This window comes from Elephantulus edwardii, unplaced genomic scaffold (assembly GCF_000299155.1).
Source record: "Elephantulus edwardii isolate Elephantulus edwardi_28Jun2011 unplaced genomic scaffold, EleEdw1.0 scaffold00119, whole genome shotgun sequence".
NCBI lineage: Eukaryota > Metazoa > Chordata > Mammalia > Macroscelidea > Macroscelididae > Elephantulus > Elephantulus edwardii.
The window spans coordinates 9,970,697-9,997,227 of record NW_006399869.1 but is presented as its reverse complement, the minus strand read 5'-3'; the positions used below and the strand labels follow the sequence as shown (position 1 = coordinate 9,997,227).

At 36.8% G+C, this 26,531-nt stretch overlaps 1 protein-coding gene across 2 annotated transcripts in view; it reads left to right on the top strand.

Annotated features, from left to right (window-relative positions):
* Nucleotides 1-24,913, top strand: part of RAPGEF2 (Rap guanine nucleotide exchange factor (GEF) 2) — a 219,579-nt gene extending 194,666 nt beyond the window's left edge. The window contains exons 17-29 of one of the 2 annotated variants that reach the window (XM_006892776.1): nucleotides 2,481-2,638; nucleotides 3,169-3,409; nucleotides 5,526-5,909; nucleotides 7,155-7,366; nucleotides 7,459-7,582; nucleotides 8,509-8,532; nucleotides 9,851-10,074; nucleotides 11,712-11,918; nucleotides 15,641-15,793; nucleotides 18,008-18,233; nucleotides 18,775-19,334; nucleotides 22,770-23,075; nucleotides 24,857-24,913. In XM_006892776.1, coding sequence (XP_006892838.1) covers nucleotides 2,481-2,638; nucleotides 3,169-3,409; nucleotides 5,526-5,909; nucleotides 7,155-7,366; nucleotides 7,459-7,582; nucleotides 8,509-8,532; nucleotides 9,851-10,074; nucleotides 11,712-11,918; nucleotides 15,641-15,793; nucleotides 18,008-18,233; nucleotides 18,775-19,334; nucleotides 22,770-23,075; nucleotides 24,857-24,879 — 2,842 coding nt within the window. In that variant the 3' untranslated portion in view covers nucleotides 24,880-24,913. Of the gene's footprint in view, nucleotides 1-2,480; nucleotides 2,639-3,168; nucleotides 3,410-5,525; nucleotides 5,910-7,154; nucleotides 7,367-7,458; nucleotides 7,583-8,508; nucleotides 8,533-9,850; nucleotides 10,075-11,711; nucleotides 11,919-15,640; nucleotides 15,794-18,007; nucleotides 18,234-18,774; nucleotides 19,335-22,769; nucleotides 23,076-24,853 lie in introns of both variants that reach the window. The other variant, XM_006892775.1, reaches the window with a different exon arrangement.
* Nucleotides 24,914-26,531: the final 1,618 nt, after the last annotated feature.

Genomic DNA, 26,531 nt, shown 5'->3' with positions numbered 1-26,531 from the left:
AACAACAACAGGGTGAACCTGTTCGTTTTCTTAGCAGTCCGTGTTATATTCAATACTCTTCTCCAACATCACAGCTCAAAGGCATCAATTCCCCTTCTATCCTCCCTAATCATTGTCCAACACTCTGATGCATAGCAAGTGATTGCAAAGACCATGACCTGTATCAGGCACACCTGAGTCTCTAGAATGATACCATTGCTCTTCAGTACTTTGAAGAGGTTCCTCACAGCAGACTTTTCCATTGCAATACATCTTTTAATTTTCTGACTGTTGGTGCCAAGACTGTTGACTGTGGAGCCAAGCAAACTCAAGCTGTGAACAATCTCAATCTCTTCATCCATCCTGATGCTGCCAATTGGCACAGTGGCGAGAATCTTTGTCTTCTTGATATTGAGCCTCAATCCATATTGAAGGCTGCAGTCCTTGACCTTCTGCAGCAAGCACTTTAGGTCCTCTTCAGTTTCAGCAAGCAAGGTTGTGTCATCTGCATAACGCAGATTGATGATGAATCTTCCACCAGTCCAGATGCCACACTTCTCATACAGTCCAGCCTCCCAGATAATCTGTTCTGCTCATAGATTGAAAAGGTATGAAGATAGGACACATGCCTGGTGTACACTCTTTCCAATTTTGAACCGTGCAGTATCTCCTTGCTCTGTTCCTAAGACTGCCTCCTGGTCCAAGTATAGGTTTCTCATTAGGACAATCAAGTGTTCTGGGATTCCCATTCTTCTCAGAGTCAGCCATCCAATATTTTGAGGTGCAAAGTGGTTGAAAAATAAAGTTGTACGGATAATGTTAATAGGTCTAATGTTTTCCATGATTTAATATTTTAAGTCTTTGATGTGTATGCTAATATATACTTACTTAGAAATTTAATGTCTTGATTTCAAATCTCTTCCCTGGCTTATTTACCTCTCTATAGCTTCTGTTTCCCTCCAAAATAAAGATAAATAGTGCTGCTAGTTTTCTTTTTAGCACAGATGTTAGTGGTAAAAAGCTGCAATGCAATCCCAGTGACACACAGTTCAAATCCACCAGCTGTTCCACCGGAGAAGGATGGATATTTTCCTGTGCAATTTACTACCTCTGAAAACTCATGGATCAGCTCTGGGTTGGTTCCAACTCAGCAGCTCACAACAACATTAAAATAGTAGATAACTCTTCCCTTAAAAATGCAAAATGTCTTTACTATTTTTTATAATGACTTTATTTACATTTGTATGTTAGTATATTTTTTATTTCAACAATGTTTTAGAAATTGGTCAGAACCACACACATATGGTTGATTCATTTTGCATGCTTGTCATTTTAAGTTGATGCTCAAATCTAGAAGGAACTTTCATGTACTATCAAATAATCTTTAAGGAGCCATCTTCAGTTTTAGGCTTTTTATAAGTGGAAGTGAGTTTGTAGCTCTCAGTAATAAGCACCACTTTTCTGGAACCTTAAAGGAGTAACTAGACCTTTGCCTTTAGGGAGGGAAGAAAGGAGGAGTGACTCATTGTATTTCAAATGCTGTGTTTTTTTTTTTAAATTAATTTATTTTTCATTTTTATGAACATTACAGAGATTTTGTAATTCCATTTTGCTTTTCAAGGAGAGGAGCAAACGGGGGGGGTGGATGTCTTTGAGCTGTGATGTTGGAGAAGAGTGTTGGAGGTGGGGTGGGCGGGGAGAAGGGTGCAACAAGTGCTGTATCTTTGATGCTAAGAAATTCCACTGCTTTTATCGTGCTCTGTATAATTTAGAAAAATCACGTTTGTGCCAGGGTTTCCTTACATTTGACTTCATAGTGATCTTTTTAATTTTTTTCCTCCTCTGAAATCCTAAAGAATAAAATTGGGACGGTTTGAGGGAGGGGTTTCTTGCCCCCCTTCTATTAATTTTATTCAGTTCTTTAAGGTCAGATTATTAAACAGTTTATCCAAAAGCCACTGGTTGAGTGAGAGTAAACACATTTTTTAATGTACTCTTAAATATTTATTTCCTATAGTAATTAGAGTTTATATTTTCTTAAATGCATTTTTGTCTGAAAAGCTACTAATATTTGTTAGGGCTTTTCTAGTTAAAAACGTGTTTAAGAGAAACATAATACTTAAGGAGCAAAATAGGTTAGGTTTGAACAGTTAAATAGTACTTTCAAAATAAAACTACTCATTTTATGAGATATGAGTTTTTTATGGTGACACCCTAATATTACAGTGGTTAAAACACTAGGCTACTAATAATTAAAAGGCTGGCAGTTCAAACCCACTAGCTTCTCTGAGAGAAAGATGTAGCAGTCTGCTTCCATAAAGATTTACAGCCTTGGAAACTCGATGGCACAGTTTGACTCTGAGAGTTGGAATTGTTGTGATGGGTGTAGATTTGGTTTCTATGGTTTTAGTTTATATATGGTTTGTGCCTATCATGATTTGATGTCCTACAGTTATTTAACTTGCAAATTGCTTAATGTCTGATTTTTCTCCTTTGTTCAGTGATATTGGAATTGGCCAGTCTCAAGATGACAGCATAGTAGGATTAAGGCAGACGAAGCACATTCCCACTGCCTTGCCTGTCAGTGGAACATTGTCATCCAGTAATCCTGACTTACTGCAGTCACATCATCGCATTTTAGACTTCAGTGCTACTCCTGGTGAGCACCCCATACTTCTATTTTTGTTTTCTTTTTACAACCTTTTCCTTGTAATGGTAATGCCTATATGTGTCTTTCTTGGTTTGGCATATATTATATCAGATGTTAAGTTAATAGAGATCTTAAATTTTGGAACCAGTTCTTCATGTTTTGATATGATCAATTTATCTCTTTGAGCTTATTTTTCCCCTATAGGTCAACTCAATAGACTTTAAAAATATAATAAAGACTAATTTTAGGTTATAATAAAAACTAACTAATTTAAAATTTTGTTTTCCTTTGCTCACAGCGTGCCAATTTTGTGTATTAGTGTGTTTGCAATTTGCCTTTAGATCATTTATTTGGAGAAGATATGTTCTTGCAGGCAATCAGCATATTATCTGAATCTTTGAGGAAGAACTAGAATCAGGAAAAGTTTAGCATCACCTGCTCTAAGTTTTTGGCTTTTTTGGTTTTCAGGGCAAGGGGTTACTCTGCTTGATTGCCTTTCCATATATTAAAATCTTGGGGATAACTTTTCTTTCTTATAGATTTGCCAGATCAAGTGCTAAGAGTTTTTAAGGCTGATCAACAAAGTCGATACATCATGATCAGTAAGGACACCACAGCAAAAGAAGTGGTCATCCAGGCTATCAGGGAGTTTGCTGTTACTGCAACCCCAGATCAGTATTCGCTGTGTGAGGTATCTGTCACTCCTGAGGGAGTAATCAAACAAAGAAGACTTCCAGACCAGCTCTCCAAACTTGCTGATAGAATACAGCTCAGTGGAAGGTATATAATCTGTATCTATTTTAATATTTTTGTTCTCTTTTCAAACCAATATCAAAATCTAAGAATTACCTACTTTGAAAAGGCTTTTAAAATTAGTAACTACCCCTACAGATTTAAAAGAAAAAGGCACTTTCCTTTCACCATGGATTACTGCATATACACGATAGCTGTGGACTGAAAACAAAGGAAACTGTGACCTGAATGCAGCTACTGCACCACCAGTGTGCAAGTTCCATCTTCTCACACTATTCCTTAGTACTCTGAGCTGCCAAGTAGTGGAGTAAACCCACTCCAAGGTCATAGATTAACTTCTGATGCTTTCTTTACCTTGGATAGGTACATTTAAACACATATTTTCTAGTAATATTTTTGTGTAATTTACTTCTGCATACTTACTTAACTTTTCTAGTAGGTTCATTAATTTAGGTGGAGATGTGTGTGGCAGTGTGTTTGATTTACCTACATTATAGGTGAAAGCTCTTTTGTCCATTTGAGACTCTGGTGACCTAGTGGGTGCAACCCTAGGTACTCAGCTTGATTCACCAGCTATTTCTTGGGAGAAATATGGGCATCTCCTCCCATGTACTTTATGGCCTCTACAACCCGCTGGAGAGGAAGCCATGAGTCAGTTCAGACCTGTGGGCACATAACAACCTTGTACATTATACTATGAAAGTCATTAAGCTTTAATTGCTACAGAGCTGGATTCCCTTGCTGTGTTAAGTGCTTGTATCATGTATTACTTTTGAGAAAACAATATTGTCATCCCCTTGATGTCTTCTGATAAATATGTGTCATGTGTGTTTTCAAACTATGGATTAAATGAAGTTGAAAGGGAAGTTTTATGCCTCATGATTATGTATTCTGCACTGATTGAAAATTAACTAGTTCTAGAAATTACTTGTACCTGCCATAAAGTACTTCATTGTACTTTGACTGTTTTTGTCACATTACATATCTAAAGCATGTTTGAATGTATTCAGAACTGTGATTTTCTTACTAACAGCTATAGCTTGCTTGTATTTCTTTAATTGTGCTGGTTTTACAACACCAACACAACCAGATAAGTTTGAAGACATTTTTGTTATAACAGGGTTCCATTGAGCAGAAGTTTCAAGATTCTAGTTCTTTTTCAAGACATTATAGATGGATATATCCCACAAGTGCATGAGTAATCAGAACCGAGGTTCAGTCAGTGAATGACAGTGGTCCAGTGTGTTTTCTGTAATAAAAGTTTACTTTGGAAAACCATAAAAAGACAAAGTTGACAGGACCCCCTACTGTGCTAATTCTTACTTATTTCCTTAATGAAATTTGGATCAGGGCAAGAACCATCTTGCATTCACAACATACTCATGATACTTATATTCTAGTGGGTTTTACTTATGCATCTAGATGGTATAAAGAGGAAAAGATTAAAACTATAACTCTGACCAGTGCTTCCAGCACAGGGAAAATATTACAAACAGCTGAGTAATATTTTCATAAGTTGTTTTAGAAAAAGGCATGCCAGCTTTGAGTTTCCGTTGACTGCATTAGCATAGCTAGAGCCATTTATATTTTGGATCCTCTATTTTCTTTATTTGATTAATAGGAGAAATTCCTATTCCACTTACCTATAGAGTTTTTATGAAAATCAAGTATTTAAAAGTTAAGCTTTATTTTTAGGACCATTCTGTTGATAGGACCACAAATAGAAGTGAGTGGATTACAGGCTGCTTTGCCATTTATATAAGTAAACCTAGCTGATTCAGTTTAACACCTCTTACTTTGGGAAATTAGAATGTTGGTCTCAGATCTTCTCCTCTGGATCCTATTCCTTCATTTAAACTAAATATACTGCTATTTTCTGTCATTTTGAGGGGGAAAAAATTTAGAAAGGAGAAAGTTTAATTATAGGGTGTCCCAAATGAAATTCCTATGATTTGTTAGTTTCCTTCAGTGACTTCTGGTAACAAGATACCAATTAATCTTCTCTCTGGATTGTGAAGAATCTTCTCATTATTCACTTCCATGTGCTCTTGGACTTTGCCTAAAAAGCAGCATATTCGTTCAGTGAATTGCAAGCAAGACGGCTGCTTAGTCTTTAAATCTGACATGCTTATGTTTCCCATAGGTATTATCTGAAAAACAACATGGAAACAGAAACGCTTTGCTCAGATGAAGATGCTCAGGAATTGTTGAGAGAGAGTCAAATTTCCCTGCTGCAGCTCAGTACTGTGGAAGTTGCCACACAGCTCTCTATGCGAAATTTTGAACTCTTCCGCAACATTGAGCCTACTGAATATATAGATGATTTATTTAAACTCAAATCAAAAACCAGCTGTGCCAACCTGAAAAAATTTGAAGAAGTCATTAACCAGGAAACATTTTGGGTAGCATCTGAAATTTTGAGAGAGACAAATCAGCTGAAGAGGATGAAGATCATTAAGCATTTCATCAAGATAGCACTACATTGTAGGGAATGCAAGAATTTTAACTCAATGTTTGCAATCATCAGGTAAGACTCAGAACAATTCACCAGTTAAAAATCAGTCCAGGAATACCATACATAGTATGTATAAATTCTGTGATTCTCAATTGAAACATATAACCAATCCCTTTTTTTCTGGATTCTAATCTTAATCCTTAATTTTAAGTACTTGTATATTTGGATTGAAGCCCAGAAAATCTTTATTCGCCACTTTTTTAAGTCCTGTGACCTTGAGCACATTATTCAGAATATTAGAGTATGTATGTGAAATGTAACCGTACCCCACAAAGTTGTCAAAAAGACTAAATAATGTATGTTTTTACTTCCATCAGAAAAGCACAAGGCAGATACTCAATAAATGTTAGTGTTCTTCCTTTGTGCCTAGAATGAAGCTCGGAGAAAATACAAGTAGAAATTGTAAGCTACCTGGTGGTGGGAGTGATTCTGAAATTAGTAACTTTCTCTCTTGAAAAGTTTGACCCCGTGATGTCCAGATTCTGCTCACAGCACCAACTTGTCACATTCACGTTCTTTGAATAGTGTCATTTGTCATGTCCAAATCCTGCTCATTGCATTACATGTTGGGTCCGAAGCAATTAGCCAATGCCAGATGCTTAGGTTCCATGAGAAGGCACGAGGAGGAGCTGCTGATGGAGGAGTGAGGGTTAGAGCACGAGCTGTGCAAGCCACTCAGGACCTTTTTCACCAAGGTCTTGCAGTTCTCAGAGCAAAGGTGGCTCTTTACCACACTTGTGCACTAATCACTATGCACAGTTACACTTAAAGCAGTGACTCAGCATAGCACTCCCATGCTTGCTCAGATGTGGCTAAAACTGCTTGTTGTCTCTAGGACACAAATCTGCCTGCCCGATATACACAATATATTGCAGTCCCCAACAGAGCATGTATGCTCATTGCTATTATGGCGCTTTTTTGGTAGGATATTTGTTCACTTAATCAGCGTTGACTCTGTATTAAGCACTCTTCTATGTATGGACAAAGTAGGTACATCTAACACTTACTATAGTCTAGTGATTTTTGCTTATGGATCGAGGTAATATAAAGGGGGAACGATTAAAACACCATAGCTCTGACCACTGCATCCAGCTTCTAGTCTTATGACTAGAATTTACATTAGTAGTTTCTTCACCTTTTTAAAATGTATATCCATATAAACAGACACACATAGGGGCTGTGTATTAATAAAACATGATTCTGTTTCCTTCATTACTTAAAAATGGACCATTAAATTTTTATGCCATTTTTTTTCAGCGGCCTAAACTTGGCACCAGTAGCAAGGCTGCGAACTACATGGGAAAAACTTCCCAACAAATATGAAAAGCTGTTTCAAGATCTCCAAGACCTTTTTGACCCTTCTAGAAACATGGCCAAGTATCGCAATGTTCTGAATAGTCAAAATTTACAGCCTCCTATAATCCCACTGTTTCCAGTTATAAAGAAGGATCTCACATTTCTTCATGAAGGTGAATACATCAAACAATATGTTTACCTTCACTTGTTGCAGCCTAGAATCAATGTCATTGTAATTTCTGTTTTTACTTTTTGTTAATTGTAGGAAATGACTCTAAAGTAGATGGGCTGGTCAATTTTGAGAAGTTGAGGATGATTGCAAAAGAAATTCGCCATGTTGGCCGAATGGCTTCAGTTAACATGGACCCAGCCCTCATGTTCAGGACTCGGTGAGTCTGTCACCTTCAGTATCATGTGTGGGATTAGGGGTGGTAGAGGTGAGAACTTGTTAATAATTTAGGAGGAACATTTGAATGTTTATATCTGTGGCATGGCAAATATTAGCACATTTTTGGAGTCTCCTTTAAACTACTGAGAAGACACTAGAATATAATCTGCATCAAGTGTCCTCTTGACTAGTAGTGAAAACAACTTAAAAAAGTTGTAATTTAACAATGAATGAGTGGAAGTCCAAAGTTTCTGTAAATTTTCATTGAAATGAATAATAAATTTAAAAAATAAATTTGTAATTTAACATTCAGCATAAATAGTTCTTATTTTTTTCAGAACATTGGCTTGAGAACTAAAACTCATAACTGGGTACTAAAAACTGAATGATATATAAGCCAAACAGTATTGACTCCTTTTTTCCTACTAGATTTAAGGTGGGCTAAGCAGTAAATATAGTTTGCACCTGCCTTGGATTGAGGAAGGCACACACAGGCTTATTTTTATTTGCTAATCTGTGATAAGAAATGTTGTAAGAGTTTCACCACATCTTTGGCATGGGGAAGGGCAGATAAGATACTGCATTGCAAATTAGTAGAAAGGGAGAATTGGACTGATCTGTGCCAGGTTACTTTGCTTATTGAATAATCTGGCCCCACCAGATTAGCTGTTAGTATAGTCAAAAGGATTGATTAAGTGAAGAGAGAGAAAATGGTCTGTTTTCTTTCAGAACAAAAAATTGAACCATGTTCTTCTTTGGAGTCAGAAAAGTATTTCATATAGAGTTGTGTGTGAGAGGTGGTTATGCATTTTAATGTTCGTGGGCTTCTAGTACTGCTTATCCAGAAGTCTAGTCCTCTCTTTCTGAGCTTGTGATCTGTCTTTCTCTCTACACCCATGCTTCAATCTCCATGGCTCTCACTTACAGGAAGAAGAAGTGGAGGAGTTTGGGGTAAGTGGTGGAGACCTCGCCTACCTACCCATGTTTCTTAACTCTGCTCATTGCGTTATTTCCTTCCATACTGTATTTTCCGATGCTTTGCATTTTTGCCTTTTTTTTACCTCCCTTAACCCTCTTGCTCTAGCTGAATTTCAGATGGCAAAAACTGACTTCAAGTTTCATTTGTGGGGCTTTTGCTCTTGAGATCGTGATCCATGAGAGCTATGAAATGACTGGTGATAGTTCTGGGGAATTGTAGGAAAGGCATACTTCTCAGTTTTCAGAAAAATAGATTTCAGTATAATTTGTGATTTTTAAAATGAGGAAAACCTAAAGTCCAGATCGTGGGCAAATATGGGAAGGAAAATTATTCAGTTAAAGTAATATCGCATAGATACTTGAGAAGTAAATAAATATAAAATGTGCCCCAGGATGATAAAACTAATTTTTTTACAGCTCAACTAACCATGAATCCTTTTTAAAAAGAATTTTAACAACTTACGTGCTAAATAATTTCCATACATACGTTTACATTTGCATGACCATTTTATTAACAGATTGACTATATTACTTAAAAACTCACCCCACTCAACCCAGAGTCAGAAAATGCTTGTGAACATTAGAGCTAATTTTTTTTAAATCTTTGTAAAATTTCTTTTTAGAAGAAGTAGGCTTAATGTTTTAAGTCATGATTGTAGCTGTATACTCTTGCATGAGCTCTTACATATAACTTATTATTTGCTGGCTTCTCTGAGAGAACTGCCTTAAATGCTCAGTAGATATAAAAAAGTGGAATTTCCTAGTTGAAATAGAAAGTAGCAGTACCTGTATATACACTTACTCCTCACTTATCAACTAATTAGCTGATGTTTTGTGTTACAATAGAAGTAAAGGGGGGGGGATCTACTGTCCAATTGTTTTATTCATTAACATATATCTAGCTTTGACAGTTAAAGTAATGTGGCAGCTTGGCTGAGCCATACTCCTCAGTAGTTTAACAATTGTATAATTACATAATAAAGCAATTATGTAATAACATGTCCATCTTTAGTTGCTTTGATCCAGTATGGTCATCTATTTTTCATAATACTTATTTTTGCATAATAATCTGATCTTTGAAACCTTACCTTGCCAATAAGTGAGGATTGGATGTATGTATGGAAAATTTTTAACTAAAAAAAAAAAAAATCTTATTACTCTGCATTAAGTTTACTTAGTGGAGTGAGACATACACACTTTGGAGCATAGACTATTTATGTAAATCTGGTCATGGTTCAAGTATATAATCTCATGCTAGAATGAGCTGCATTTCTACCTTTTCATCTTCTAGGTCTCTCAGCCAGGGTAGTACAAATGCAACAGTGCTAGATGTTGCTCAGACAGGTGGTCATAAAAAACGGGTACGCCGTAGTTCCTTTCTCAATGCCAAAAAGCTTTATGAAGATGCCCAAATGGCACGCAAAGTAAAGCAATACCTGTCCAATTTGGAGCTTGAAATGGATGAGGAGAGCCTTCAGACATTATCACTGCAATGCGAGCCAGCAACCAACACATGTGAGTTGTTTTCCTTAAAGTGGCTACAGATTCTGTGTTTGGGAATGCAGATTTTTTCTTTGTGCAATGGTGACAAAATAGAACTTCATGTAAAGGGGGAAATAATTAAATATTCAGCAGTCCTGAGGCATGTTGGGGTTTTTTTGGACTTGAGTGCCACTCTTGAAAATAATGCATCAATGTCCCGGCCCAGGCCTCAACATGGGGAGGATGATGTGGTTGGCCCATTGGAGTGGCTGCTGGTTTGCTTCCTCCTGGAGCAACTAGCACGCAGAACAAGGGATGCACATGGGAAGACATGACTCCCTTTTCTGTCACTCGTCTTCTCACAGAGGTGCTTATAAAATGAGGGGCCATCTGAGGGAATGAGCTGGCTCCGAAGAGCACAGAACTGAGTACCTTTTTGCTGCCTTTTTGTATCTTAAATTTGAACAGCATTCAGCTGTCATATGAATTTATCTCTCTCTTTATCTTAATATATACATGCTTTAAAATTTTAGTCCATTTTCTTAATCACCATCTATACTTGTGCTTTGTACTGTCAAGTCAGAATTGACCCATAGCTGACTCTCTAGTGGGTTTTTAGAGGCACTAGAAGAGATTGACCATCCATCTCCTGCTATGTTTGTGAGACTGATGCATTTTCCATCTGTGATATTTCCATGTATGATTTGTCTGTAGGCAAATTTTAAAATGCCTTTTAGAAAATGTAATTAATAAAAAGATCTGAGAAGATTCAAATTATTGCACTTACCTCTGACCTATGAAAGCACTGTCTGGTCCTGTGAAGAACTTAACCTGAAGTTTATCCTCTCGTTCTGAGTTCCAGTTCTGCTTGTTCATCTTACTAGAATGTGACCACACACAAGTTACTTTAGCTCCCTACTTAGTTTCCTTGTATGTAAAAAGTGTACATGTCCTAGAGCTGTTGTGATTATTAAGATATTCATATGTAGCATTTGATTGTCCTCTTAAATTGGCTTGCCATCTGTGCCAATTAGAAATCTCAAACTGTGTTGGCCACAGTTTGCTAACATAGTTGATAATACTCCTTGAGAAACTTTGATAGTTTAAACACTGCAGTTATTACTACTTACTAAATTAAAATCTAGCTTATTATATATGAGAGTCAGAATTTTTGCATCATTTTTAGAAACATAACTTTCAGTGGTCTTAAACTTGCAGCTTTCATCTTTTATCTATTTTTATATATGTGTTGTTGTTGTTGTGTACTGTAGAGTCAGAACTGCACCATAGCTGACCCACCAGCAGGTTTTCAGAAGCAGGTAATCTCACAGGAGGAGAATGCTCATCCTTCTCCTGAGGAGCAGCTGGTGACATACACAAAATACAATTTAACTATCAACATTCTTCTAGTTCTATTTTTAATGCAATATTCATCATTATTTGAGAGATGTGTTTAATAAAGTAAATATTATTGCCATGCAGTGTCTTTATTGTTTTCTACAATTAGGTTTAGTCCTATCCTAATACCTGTTCCTCTCTGCAAGCAGAAGGAAAATGACATGCATTTTAATATTCTATTTGCAGAAAATGCATATACAGTTCTAAAATTATGTTGATCATAGCTACTAACGCCTTGACTTTTTTTATTCCATTTTCAAATCAATTACCAGTGCCTAAAAATCCTGGGGACAAAAAGCCTGTCAAGTCAGAGACCTCCCCAGTTGCTCCAAGAGCAGGGTCGCAGCAGAAAGCACAGCCCCAACCTCAGCCTCAGCCTCAGCCCGCGCCACATAAAATCAACCAAGGACTTCAGGTTCCTGCTGTGTCCCTTTATCCTTCACGGAAAAAAGTACCTGTGAAGGATCTTCCACCTTTTGGTAAGTGATGAAATGAATTTCCATTTATGGTTTTATTCACTGTCATGTATTCAGATTAGGACAAATACTTACCTTGGATGAACTTGTTCAAAATTCTGTGTTCCCCTATGACTGTTACTTCTCTACCAAAGTCTACTGTTCAGGTGCCTAAATGGTACAAATGATTTGTATTTGACCATAATCACTAATTTAAAGATTATCAATTCAAAGCCACTTAGTGGAGCAGAAGAAAGGTTGGTGATCTGCTTCAGAAAGATGAAGAAAACCCTCAAGAACAGTTGGTGTGGTAATGCGGGGTCGCCGTGATTTGGAATTACCTTGGAAACAGCAGGGGTTTTATTACTTTCAGCAGTATAAGGAACTGTTTTTATAAATACTGAAGTCATTCACCTCATTGCCATTGAGTCAAAATTGACTCATAGCCTCCCCTCCAGTGGATTGTCTGAGGCTATGAAATGCATGGGAGGAGATTGCCCATCTTTGTCCTACAGGGGGTCACTGGTGGGTTCCACCCTCCAGGGAGGTGTGCAGCCTTTGGGTCGGCAGTGTGATTCCCTGTGGACTTGCCACTAGAGGTCCCCTTTAGAGCATCTCTTTTAATACTGCTTATTTGTCAGAGAAGGAAGTAGAATAGGAAGGTTATACTTTTATTAATGTAATGTAATGATTAATTAGTACAGAAGTTGCCTTAGTCTTACATATAATTTAAGCTGGTTGTCCTTATATTTATATGATTAATGAATTTAGGCAGAATTAAGTCAAATGATTGGAAGTAAATTTATTAAATTACTGATTTCCGATGTGTAACAGAGCCAAGTTATGTTTCATTTTTCTTATTAAAAGTCATTTTTCTACTGGATTAGTCCTTTATGTAAGGAGCACAACAAAATAATTTGTAAAATTTACTGTCTGTATGAGAGGAAACAGTGATTAAAAGAAAAAGTTGTTTAAGAAGAAGCCCATTGTAAAGAGTTTACTTAGATAAAGAAAGGAATGTTGGTAACTAACCCTTAATTCCTACTGTCACAACTTGGGAGCTCGGATAACGTAGTGCTAAGAAGCTGTGATGCAATCCCCAAGGCACGTAGTTACGCTGGCATGCCAGCTGCTGTGCCGGAGAAAGATGAGCAGTCTCCTCTCGTGCAATTAATTAACTGCCTCTGAAAAGCTGCTGGCAGGTCAGCTGTGGGTCAGTTCCAACTTGACAGCACACAACAATAATCACAACAATCCTTTAGAGGTGGGCAAGATTCAGACGGTGTGTCTCATATAAACTCTGTCCTTGTGTTCCTCATTGTCAGTAGAGCTCCATATTTTAATGGAGGAGATGAGGGAAGAACATCTTGACTTGCTATGTTTTATCTTTCAAATATTTTTACTACCCTTCTTATGATTATGAAGCTTAATTACATGCTTTTCTATCCATTATGCGAACTCTGGTGGCCTTGTCCATAGAGCGTTATACTGCTAACTTTAGGGCCCTGTCTCTGGGGATTCAAATCCACCAGCATCTCCTTGAGAGAAAGATGATCAATCTCCTAAGCGATTCACAGTCTCAGAAACCTGCTGGATCATCAGCTCTGAGTTGGTTCCAGTTTGATAGCACTGGAGTTTGAGCCCATTAGAGGGACCTCTGATGGCGTAGTCCATAGCAAGTTGCACTGCTAACCCACAGGCCAAGCTTTTCTGGCAGTTCAAACCTACCTGCAGCTGGGGGGTGGGGGAAGAATGCACAATCTCCATCTTTTAAGATTTACAACCTTAAAAACCCAGCTGAGAATCCAGTGTGAGTCAGAACCAGTTTGACAACAATTAGTTTTGATAGCAATTTTGCTTGAAAATTTAGAGCTCTCCTCTTATATTCTCAGTATGCATATATTCCTATATCCCCTGCAACCTGACTTCCTTTTTTATGCTGAATTTCTTATATGAAAGATTATCGGTCTTCCTTTTTCACTTAATGCTGTTTATTAGCCTAAATGTGAGAGTCATGTGAATATATCACTTTTCCCTATGTTCCCAAGGTAATCACGTGGAATGTTTTTAGGCCCATATGAATATATGAACTTTAAAAATGAAAATTAAAGAATACATGTTTTCTTAGGGCATTTATCTTGTTCATCATAATATTTTAAATCACTTTAATAACATTATTAAAATATTATTAAGACTGTGAAACCTGTGAGCATGGATTCATGAGTCTGCTCTTTTTCCAGGTCTCACAAGTCTTACCACTTTTCTTTCATTTGTTTCAGTGGAAAATATTTGCTTTTTCTGCCTTTCAGAGGTAGCAACATTCACAGTTTTTTTAGGATTAATTTATAAATACTAGGATTCAATGTTTCCCCCTCTGATTTATTAAATATTTCATTTATTTCCAAATACTATGCATTTCTTTTAATGATGGGGTCCTTGTTACCACTGAATCCACTTTTGAGATGTCTTCCTCAAAGTCATATCATCTTCATTTCTTTGCGCAGTATTGGAAAGACAGCATCTTTCAAATCTCTGTATGCTGATGATCTTGGGTATATTTTTCAAATATAAACTATTAATCATGTAACTTTAGAATAGTTGATATTTTCATATTTTTATGTATATTAGTATATATAAAGTATTGCAATGTAGATGATTTTTTTAAGAATGTGCTGTAACATCAAAGCGCTTAACCGAGGTAAAATTAACAATTAACTTTGACAAATTTTATCACCTTAATAATGGAGTCTGCTAGATCTATGACTTTTTTAAACTAACACTGAGCAAGTATTAGTCTAAAGTGCCTTCTTAATTATAGCTCTTGTTTTCAGAGTAAGGCTATTGAAACAATATGGGAGACTTTTATAAAGGATTACCTTTTACTAGAGTGTATAATCCTTTTTTTCATCCTGTCTTATCCTACGCTTGACCCTGGATCATTCCATTTTTCTAAAAACCTTTTCCCATAGTTTCTGTTGTACACTTTATGAGTCTTCTGCCTTCTCTTTCATTCCTTTGTTTGATCAAGTTTGTAAAAAAAAAAAAAGTTGTTGCCATCTAGCTTGTTCTGACTCATAGCAACCTTATTGGACAGAGCAGAACTGCCTCAAAGGTTTCCAAGGCTGTAATGTTTTTGGAAACAGGTTGTCATATTTTTGTCCTGTGTAGCCACTGATTGGTTTGAACTGCTTACTTTGGTTAGCAGGTGAGCACATTAACCAGTACACTGTTGTTGTGATGGTCCATCGTAATGGTTCTGGTGACCCTGTGTACAACAGAATCAAACACAGCATTGTCCCCTGCCATCCTCACAAGCTGTCATGTGTGAGCCCATTGTTGTAGACACTGGGCCAGGTCATCGTCTTCCTCTGTCTTCCTCTGACCCTCTGCACATGGAATTCCTTACAAATTTGATTTACTTAACTCACTAATTTCAGTTAGCTTTTTACTTTTCACATATTCTTCTCACTCCCCTGAGATAATATTTGCTTGTTCCAAAATACTTATTTAGTTCTATTAATAAGTAATCAAAGCTGTATTACTTCTATCTTAAATTTAGATATTTTTTTTTCTAATTATTTTTGGAAAAAATTCTTTGTCACCTAACATACTATTGAGTGAAGATGGTAACTTTTAAAAGTACATTCAGAATTCTTACCACAAAAATTGTTTTTTTCATATTAATTAATGCTACTTCTTTTTTTCCATCTTAAAACCACATACATTGATCATTCACTTTTCTTCAGGCATAAACTCACCACAGGCTTTAAAGAAAATCCTTTCTTTGTCTGAAGAAGGAAGTTTGGAACGTCACAGAAAACAAGCAGAAGATAGCCTTTCAAATGCATCTTCACAGCTTTCTTCTCCTCCTACTTCTCCACAAACTTCTCCAAGGAAAGGTATAATTATTGCATTACTTTTTTCATAACAGCTATATATTCTAGCTACAGTGAATTATAATTATTTACTGCATAATTAATAAAATACAATGAATTTTCCCCCCTTAGTTCTTGATATTGTAATAAATAGTTTTAAGTTTATAGCTACAAAACCCACCAGAGACCTCTGGTGCTTGAGTGGTAAGGAATTGTGCTGCCAAGCCAAAGGTACCTGGTTCAAGTTTACTAGCTGCTCTCTGGTAGTCTTCTTCCATGCTGTTTACTACCTCTGAAAAACCTGTTGGAGGTTCAGCTCTGGGTTGGTTCTGACTCGATAGTACACAACAACAACAAAGGTCTTTTAAAAAAACAAGTTTCTATTTGTTGCTTTTAAGAGTGTAGTGTTTTGACATTAATATTTATTTTAACTAAATGAGATTATATAACATTATAGAGTGGAGAAGTTTTAAAATATAAGAAAACTAATACCTTCCTGATTTATTTTTTCATTGTATTAACACGGGTCTTGATTACCTTTTCTATACTATCATATTTTTAAAGAGAATAAATTTTAGACAATTAAAAGTCCTCCTAATGTTGATACTTGCTCATGTTAAAATGGAGATAATTTCCTGCCACAAAATCTTCCTCAGCTTTCTCCTCCTACTTTTAAGAGATTAGGTGTAAGCCAGTTATAAATGACAAAAAACCCATTCTCCCTAGAAGGAGCCCATGAAGCATAATAAATTTTGAATGATGCAGCAAATGTCTTTTTGCATTTTACTTTTTAGAAATTTCAGGCATCTGTGCATTTTTTGTGTGGGTATCGGTCTCTGTTGTCCTTGTTTAATGGATATATCTAAATTCTTTTTTCATCCTATTGTTAGGTGGCATTGGCAGTCAGCTGAGATCTTTTGGCTCCGGGCAGTTGGACTTAACCAGTTCCTCCTCTTCTCTTGGAAGTGAGAACAGTAACAAGAATAACAATGCACCACGGACCTGTGGGATAGGTGGGGTTTATAGAACCAAAAAACGTGGGTTGGAAAGAAAGAACTTGCCACCATCACATTAGTTAAGGACAGTGGGAGTGTTCCCATATATGGCACATGCTTTCTGAGAGATTACTTTTCTTAAAAGTGTTTTTTGGATTTAGTTCTTTCCCAGCAGACTGTTCAGGTACAGCTTTAAATCTTATCTGTCAGCTCTTGCAGCATAGTTTTATAAAAAGACATTTCAGATATGAAGACATTAAATCTTGTCAAGACCTGTGCAAACTTTAAAAAATAAATCAGGAATTTATAATCTACTAAAAAGATGAGGAAGTACTGTTAAATGTGTAAATTTGCAGCTGTTAGGTGCTCAAGATTTATTTTGTTGTTAAATGGTCTTGTAAAATTTACATTACATATAACATAAAAGCAGTATTTTAAGAAGTAAAATCATTAGTGATGTTATAAAAAAAGGGGGAGGAAGTCAGAGAAAGATTTGGCTTGCTTTTTTTCCTTTCCATTGGACATATGAAGACAGGCCTCTTCCATTGTGAATTACTATTTTTAGCAACAAAGGACAAAGTCCTTTCAGGCCAAGAAATGTACATCTGTTTAAACATTTAGTAATGGTTTTGGGGGAAAATTGGGATTTTGCATATTATGTCCATCAAAATGATTGATTTTATGTGATTCATTTAATACATTATTAAGGTTGGAAAAACTAAGTAGCCAGAATTGAAAAATATCTTTTTTAGGTTTTATTGTCTCATTCTTTTGGTCTATATGTCCACTTGAAATTCTAATTAAGGTATTATTAAGTTTTGGAAATAAGTTCCTTATTTTAGCACTCAGGGGAGTGTAAAAAGAACAAAAATGCTTTTAAATCTGCTTGTCATTTGTTTTAGAAATACTAATAGTAGTCTAATTTATAGCTAAAGGAAGGAAGAATATTCTATTAGTACTGTGATTTCTGTATCATGTCCTAACTCAAATAACAGCATTTTCTTCTTTCCTCTTAACATTGAGTAAGCAACTTAAACTTCAATAGAGTAAAAAGTTACCTTCTTTATCACCTGATTTTTACAAATAGAACATTTTGGATTTCTGGCCCTACAAAGTTGCCATTACACCTAATTGTTGCAGTATCAGTGATCCTTGTCTGCCTTTAATTTTGCTTCTGTATTTTAGACCTTATCTGTTTAAAACCTACAGTGTCTTAATTACTGTGATTATATTTCCCATGCAGGCTATACTTTGGCCCCTAGTGGTACCGTGGATAATTTTTCAGATTCTGGTCACAGTGAGATTTCTTCACGATCCAGTATTGTCAGCAATTCGTCCTTTGACTCTGTCCCAGTTTCACTGCATGATGAGAGGCACCAGAGGCATTCTGTCAGCATTGTGGAAACAAACCTAGGTGGGGGCAGGATGGAAAGGCGGACCATGATCGAGCCTGATCAATACAGCTTAGGGTAGGAGGCTTTTCTTTTGCATTCTATTTCTACCTGTATTTTGTAACTGATTTTTTTTTTCTTGGTACATATTTCTGCTTTGAATAATACCTGAGGGTGTTCTGCCATCCCAGTTCTAATTTTCAGTTTCTAGGTTATTAAGTATTGGTGATGTTTTTGTTGCTCTGATTGCTGCTCTTCCATCAGACATACTTTGTTCCAACTGTATTGGAACACAGTTGTTCTGTATTGAAAATAGAGGATAATGTTAGGGATTTATCCCAGTTCCTTGGTAGGAGCTTCTTAAGATTATCTGATGGTCTTGAGTCATCTTTAACCTTATAAGGAGAATATTCCTTTGTTATAATCAGTGATCCCATCTTTGTTTATTTCATGGTGGTGACTAGTTGAGAAAACTGGGCATGACAGAACTGACCTATGTAGTGCAATCAAGTGGCACTTCCATGGGGTGAAAGAAAGGGGGTTATTTTGGTTTTCTCACTGGATTTGTTAACAATATTTCTTCCCCCCCCTTTGTTTTTCATTTCTTTATACCATTTAGGTCCTATGCACCAATGTCTGAGAGTCGAGGTTTATATGCAACAGCTACAGTAATTTCTTCTCCAAGCACAGAAGAACTTTCCCAAGATCAGGGGGACCGTGCTTCCCTTGATGCTGCTGACAGTGGTCGTGGGAGCTGGACTTCATGCTCAAGTGGTTCCCACGATAACATACAAACCATCCAGCATCAGAGAAGCTGGGAAACACTTCCATTCGGGCATACTCACTTTGATTATTCAGGGGATGCTACCGGCTTCTGGGCTTCAAGCAGCCATATGGACCAAATCATGTTTTCTGATCATAGCACAAAGTACAGCAGGCAAAATCAAAGTAGAGAGAGTCTTGAACAAGCCCAATCCCGGGCAAGCTGGGCGTCTTCCACAGGCTACTGGGGAGAAGACTCTGAAGGTGATACAGGCACAATAAAGCGAAGGGGTGGGAAAGATGTTTCCATTGAAGCCGAAAGCAGTAGTATGCCATCTGTGACCACAGAAGAAACCAAACCAGTCCCCATGCCTGCTCACATAGCTGCATCTTCAAGTAATACAAAGGGGCTCATTGGTAAGTTTAAAGATCAAAATGATTTGTCCAACCTGAGTTGAGTTTTAATCTAGCTTATTCAAAGTAAAATTTATTTTTGTGGTTCTTTGCCTCATTTTGTCCCTTCTTGTATTGAAACCACCATTGTTTTTATGTGCTTTTGAGTCGACTCTAACTCCTAATGGTTCTGTGAACAACAAACACTCTGAACCTTGACCTATCCTGAGCCAACTTCATCTCCGACACTTGCTACCAAATTCAGTTTAATGTCCTTGAGGACTTGTATGTTTAGAGCAGAATTGTGCTGTCTAGAATTATGAATGGCTGGGTTTTTGTAATTGAATCAGATCTTTCTCCCAGTGCACCTCTAGGTGTACTCCAAACGCTGTTGGCTGTTTGTACCATCCATGTTTACTATTTAATACCAGAAACAAACCTTTTTGCTATTGAATCCATTCTGTGTTATGGTGGAGCCCACTTGTTTGAGAGTAGAACTGCTCAATAGAGTCTTCTTGGTTGTAATATTTCGAAGAGACTAAAAATATTGGTGGGAGTTCTGAGCCCCACAGGTCATGAAAGGTTAACTTGAAAGTTGTCAAGAAAGAGGCCCTTAGAGAAATGTTTTGAATTGTAACTGTTTTGAATTTTGTATTATTGTTTGCATTTCTTTAGAACCTAGCACTTAAGATTTTTAAAATTTATTTGTATTATGGAGACAAATTGTTTCTCTGCTGCATAGGTCCCCTCTGCACCCTGCAGCGAGAGAGTGTAATGGTTGTGTAATGAGTTAATAGCATGAGCTTTTCTAAGCCTGATGGTTATTTGAATTCCTGTTTTGCTGCTTTACCAGTTTTGTGACATTGGATTAGATGCTAAATTGCTTATTTCCTTATCTTTAATATGGTTTAATAGTTTATATCTACCTGCTAGAGTTATTGTGAAGATTAAAAGAAATCTATTTAGGGCATTGAAACCAATTCTTAGAATAGTAAATTCATAAGTGCATTGAACACACAAGCACTTTATTGCTGTTTCTGTTGTAAAAACTCTCATGTTCCTTCAGTTCTGTTCGGATGTTGTTTTCTGGCATGTTCACTGTCCAGTTTGAGTATACCAAAGAATACCGTGATGTAGGTGAGAAATTCTGAAATAGAATCAATTACAGATCTCACTTTTATTAGTAGGGACATTGTAGTTATTTTACCATATTATTCTTGAATGTCAAAATTACTATCCCTTAAGGATTAATAAGAAGATAATAGTATAGATAGATAGATAGATAGATAGATAGATAGATAGATAGATAGATATGGTCTCTCTGTTGTCATTTTCTGAAAATACTATCTTTTAACAAATTCTACTTTGAATTTTAAAATAAAATTTTAAATAAAAGAAAAATTAATAAATCTAAATTAAAATAAATAAAACTTGCACTTTATCTACACAAATTGCAAGTCATAGACATTAATGAAAAAAATTTTAAGAAAAGGACATAACTTAAAGTTTGAATTTATTAAATTATCACTTTTTTTGGTACAGTTTTTCCCAAGTTTTTAAACTTATTTTCCAAAGTGAAGATCAGTCACCTGAAAGTAGTATGACATTTATTCTCTACATGGTAAAGGGAAATGCCAGTAAAGATTGAATAGCTTTCATTGCCTCTGGGACAGGAGGAAAATGAATTTTTACCAGCCTCTAATATGCTCTAGGAAGTGCTGGTGGCTTAGTGGTAAGGAGTGGCGCTGCCAACCTAATGTCACTTGGTTCAAATCTACCAACTGCTCCCCTGGGGAAAGAGGGGCAGTCCCCTCCCATGTGATTTACTACCTCTGAAAACCTCCTGGAGGGCCAGCTGTGGGTCAGTTCTGACTCTACGGTACTCAACGCCAAAAGTGTGTCCTAATCCCTGAGTAGTATTGTTAGTTAATGTGTTCATCTGCTGACTGGATAGTTGGCACTTTGAACCCTGATAGACATAGCATGGATGGACTTTATTTCTTAAAAATGACCAGGACAACGACCTAGAAGAATGTTTGACCAAAAACAATTAAAAACAGGCCTGAGGGACGTGGATTAACCCACCTTTGGCTCTCACCACTGACCAAGAGGCCAGAGCCATCTTCCATGTCACATGAGAACGGGCCCTTCTGCAATTCGAGTGACATGTTTTAAAAAAATCCTCCACTTCTGCGCCAGTTTCTCATTGGCTCCAAGAAGAGGTTCCTAGCCCACTCTCACCACCGACTATGAGGCCAGAGCCGTCTTCCATGGTGCATGAGAACTGGCCCTTTCACAATTCAAATGACTTGTTTTATTTAAAAAAAAAAAAAAATGATATTATGACTTTTAATTATATATAGTCCAATGTAAATCCTTCTAAGAAACTTTTAATTTTATATTGTTACCTGCTACTATCTACAAATTAGAAGACTGAAGTAAGAAAGGTTTATTTTACAAAAATAAATAAATAAATAAATGAGGCAGTAAAAACCTTACAGATTATAATTGGGAGTTTCCATTAGTCAGAATTGACTTGATGACAACAGCTTCACTTGCTCCAGGCGTGGTGCTTGTTGTGATAGAGTGAACCCTGAAAGCCAGCCACCCTATGTCTAACAAATCAATCACCCTCATAGTTGCCACCATGCATAGTTGTCACCCATTGTTGCAGTCATGACTCAGTTCATCTTACTGATGATCTTCCTCTCCAGTAAACTAAAGGTTAAATGCTGATCTTATTTTTTTTTTAAATATATTTTTTGTTGGTTTGTAAACAGAATTCATGTACATTGTGTTTGACTTATTTACATTGTGTTTTTCACATTCCTTCAATCGTATTGTATTTCATACAGTTATTCCATACGTTGTAGTATTTTTTTGTTTGATTTTTTAACTATTTTTTTACATTTTATTCCCATTTATTTACAAAGTTTGAATACATTGTTTTTTTGTTGTTTGTTTGTTTATTTGTTTGTTTTAATACATTGTTTTTCACAAAAGGTCCTTCCCGGTTCATTCACCCCACCCACCCATGGAATTGTACAACCCTGTGATTAACACCCTACCCCCACCCTATAACTCTATTTCCAACCTCCTCCCCTCCCCTTGGATCCTCATACTCCTTCTATAATAATGGTTTTATATAGTATTTGTCCTTGCTTACTACTATTTTTATAGTTGAAGACAAGATTGGAAGTAGTCCGTTTTAAAGTACACCGATCGGTAGTGTCTCTCAACAGTCGTTTCACTTCAAAGTGATCTGCATCATAAATACTTCTGTTTAATCAACATCATTCATTTCCCTGCCTGCTATGCTGCTTCCTCAGACCATGCAGAATTACATTTATTGTTAGCACTGTGCAGACTATTTTAATCTAAACTTACTGTATCATAATTATCAAGTACATCTTTGTGATGTGAACTATTCTAACTGCTGTCCCACTTCTTTTACTATAGCACGGAAGGAGGGCAGGTATCGAGAGCCACCACCGACTCCTCCAGGCTACATTGGAATCCCCATCACGGACTTTCCAGAAGGGCATTCTCATCCAGCCAGGAAACCTCCGGACTACAACGTGGCACTGCAGCGGTCGAGGATGGTTGCCCGGCCCTCAGAGATGCCAGGGTCCATTCCCGGACAGCAGCCTCATGGACATCCAGCGAGCAGCAGGCCTGTGAACAAACCTCAGTGGCATAAACCAAATGAGTCAGACCCACGCCTCGCTCCCTATCAGTCTCAAGGGTTTTCCACCGAGGAAGATGGTATATATGCATTCTTAGGACTTTATAGTTAGACATACTATAGAACCTTATAACATGGTTCCAGTATTTATCTTTGTTTCACATTTTGTGTTATTTGGTGCATAGCTGAGTCTCTAACCATATACTAAAATGAAAAAACCTTCCTTATTCAGGGTCCTAAATTTAGGGCTAAACCTTTTGACCACTTTTATGACGTCTTCCCCCATGCCCCAAAATAGCTTAAGAAAATACCAAAGATTACAGATGGAGTCACTTATATGTGCATAGTTTATTTCATTGTTTAATTCTCACAAGAATTAAAGTACTTCTTGCAGCCATTTTTTTAAAGCAACATAATACAGGCTCACAATTTTGTATCTTAAAGAATTTTTTTTAAACAAATTGGATATTTAAAATTTTCTGTGAAATAATATAAACTTTTATGAATTCTAATGAAAAAAAATCTGATAAATACATTTTATTGTTTAACTATAATTTGCTGCCACCTTTCTGAAAATCTACCTTGCCATACTGGTTGAAGATGAGTAGGGAGATTGTTCACTCCACCTCCATTTTAACATTTGGTTTTAAAATGTTTTATTACACAGAAAATCATCATAGATGAGGATGGGAAACGTAAAACACTATACATTAAAATTACATATAGTCCTACTTATCACTTGCAGATAACTATTACTGATTTTTTTATTTTATTATACTAACATATTTATAAAATTTGAATACATTGTTTTCCAGAACCAATATTAACTTTTTTATATAGCCATCAATACTTATTATGTGTGTATGACTGTGTATTATTTTTTAAATGGCATATGCTCTTTCCTAACTTTTTTTAGTGAGTTGTTTATTATTTCTCCATCAGTAAATGTACAATGCATATTTCTGTGTTTATTTATAAATAAATTTATATCTATTTATGGTCGAGAATATAGACAGCATGACATCCAATAGCTCATTTGTCTCTCCATGTCCCATTGATTAGCATTCATTCTTCCAGTTGTGTAGCCATCCTCTCTCTGAGTTGTTCCTTCTCATTAACATAAATGCACCTTCCCTAAGATTGCTGTGTAACCTTTCAAGTTATTGTTGTCAATTTAGATAGTTCTTATAGAAGGATCTTAAGAATGCATAGTGGTTTAAGCAGACATTTATCACTGGTTAAACTATTGCTTGGTGATGAGAAGATTTCAAGGAATATTTTGGGGTTGTTTAGCTATTATTTCAGAGAAGTGTATCTATCTTATTTTCAGGGATTTATCCCACCTTTACAGCTACAGAAAGTGTAGAGTCCATGAGAATTTTAAATTCTGCTCTACATTTTACCTCTTTTGATCTGAACTCTCAGTTGAATCTTTGGTCAGAATGTTCACTAATAGTAGCCAGACACCACCCAGCTTTTCTGGTCTCCTGGCAAAGCGGAGCAGTTTTTCACCCGGTAGCCATACCTTTCATAACATTCTCCTTTTCCTGGCTCTCCTCCTTTCTCTGTTGCTCTGGCTAAATAAATACCAGTCATCCTACCCTAGGTGGCCTGTGCTCTGTATATGTTTGTAAATATATGCATGATGTATACTGGTATAAAATTTTAAAAATTCTTGACAATCATTGCTTAGGGGGAAAAAAGAACAGATTTCAAGTGATTTGTACTAACAAGAAGAGTTGTGGTATTTTTACTTAGCACATTCATAGATATCTTTCGTAACACAAGAAATTACTTGCTTTAGCACTGATTTTTTTCCCCCCCCCACCCCTTGTCCCTTTCCTGGTTGTGTTTGCAGAAGATGAACAAGTATCTGCTGTTTGAGGCACAGGCTTTCCTGGATCCAGAGTGAACCGCCTACAAGGAGAGCACAAGAGGAGGTCCCAAGCGTTGGAGCCTGGAACTTGGAATCTGAGGATGGTAGACCAGTTTGCCTCCTTCCCTGCCTTAAAACAGCACGGGGCTTCTTCTCCCCTTCTTCCTTTCCCCTTTGCATGTGAAATACTGTGAAGAAATTGCCCTGGCACTTTTCAGACTTTGTTGCTTGAAATGCACAGTGCAGCAATCTTTGAGCTCACACTGTTGCTGCCTGCCACATCACACGATATCATTCCAAATTCCAAGATCATCACAACAAGATGATTCACTCTGGCTGCACTTCTCAATGCCTGGAAGGATTTTCACATACTCTTCCTTTTAGATTCCATCCAATCCTAGCACTTGGTCTCATTGGGATAATGAGCAAAGCTAGCCATTGAACTACTTGGGACCTTGAACCCACCAAGGAAGACAAAAAAACAAAAACAACCAATGAAATCCTTTGAGTACAGTGCTTGTCCACTTGTTTACAATGTCCTCCTTCCCCCCACCCCTTTCCCCCTTTTAAAATGAGTTTAAATATTGTGTTCAGAGAGAAATGTTATATTCATGTAATGATTACAGTATTATTTTGAACCTTTAAGTAGGGTTGCCAGCCTGGGTTTCTAAAAAACCAAATATGCCGGACAGGGTGTGGCCCCACTAAGAAGCAGGAAGATATGGCTTGTTGTGATCTTGTCTTCTTGTGTCTTTCTGGCCCCCCTGTGAAGTGCCCTATCCTGGAAGTTTAAAATGTTAGCCAATTACTTTAATCCCAAGACACCTCATCCACTCCTTCCCCAGTGGGTGCGGTTCTTCTGTAAAACTGTTTGCACATGGCCGGGGAGGGAAAATAGGACTCTTGTAATCCTATGTCTGAGCCTTATGGAGTGCGGGACAGGCGTCATTTGAGGAAGGCGTGTCGTGCTCCATTGAAATGGATGGCAAACCCCACCTTTAAATCATTTCTTTGATTTTCTGTTAATTTAGAATTCTAGGATATTTTTTTTTTTCATGAGAAACATTTATAACTGGATAGCATTGCAGTGAAAGCAGCTTGGGATGTTGGAGCTAATGCGAGCTGTTAATACTGCTCTTTCAAGACAGCCTCCCTTCATTGAATTGACAATAGGGAATAAATAAGCCTTTAAGGTGAGAAAAGATCAAAGACCTGGTTAGAGATGCCAGCCTTTGTAAGGCAGATTAGTCACTAAAGACTAACCTGTCAGTGGCTTTATGGACACTGAGAGAAAAGGCCTAAGTGTAGCAACCACCTGCTCACAGCTGCTATTAACCCTGTGACTGAAAATGACCCCTCCACTCTATTTTTGTGTTGTTTTTGCACAGACTCCGGAAAAGTGAAGGCTGCCAATCCGAGTAGTACTCAAATGTGAGGAACTGCTGGTCTTGGATTTTTTTCCATTAAATTCAGCTGATCATATTGATCAGTAGATAAACGTAAATAGCTTCAAATTTTAAAAGTCGAATTGCAGTGTTTTTTCACTGTATCAAACAATGTCAGTGCTTTATTTAAATAATTCTCTTCTGTATCATGGCATTTGTCTACTTATATATTACATTGTCAATTATGCATTTGTAATTTTACATGTAATATGCAT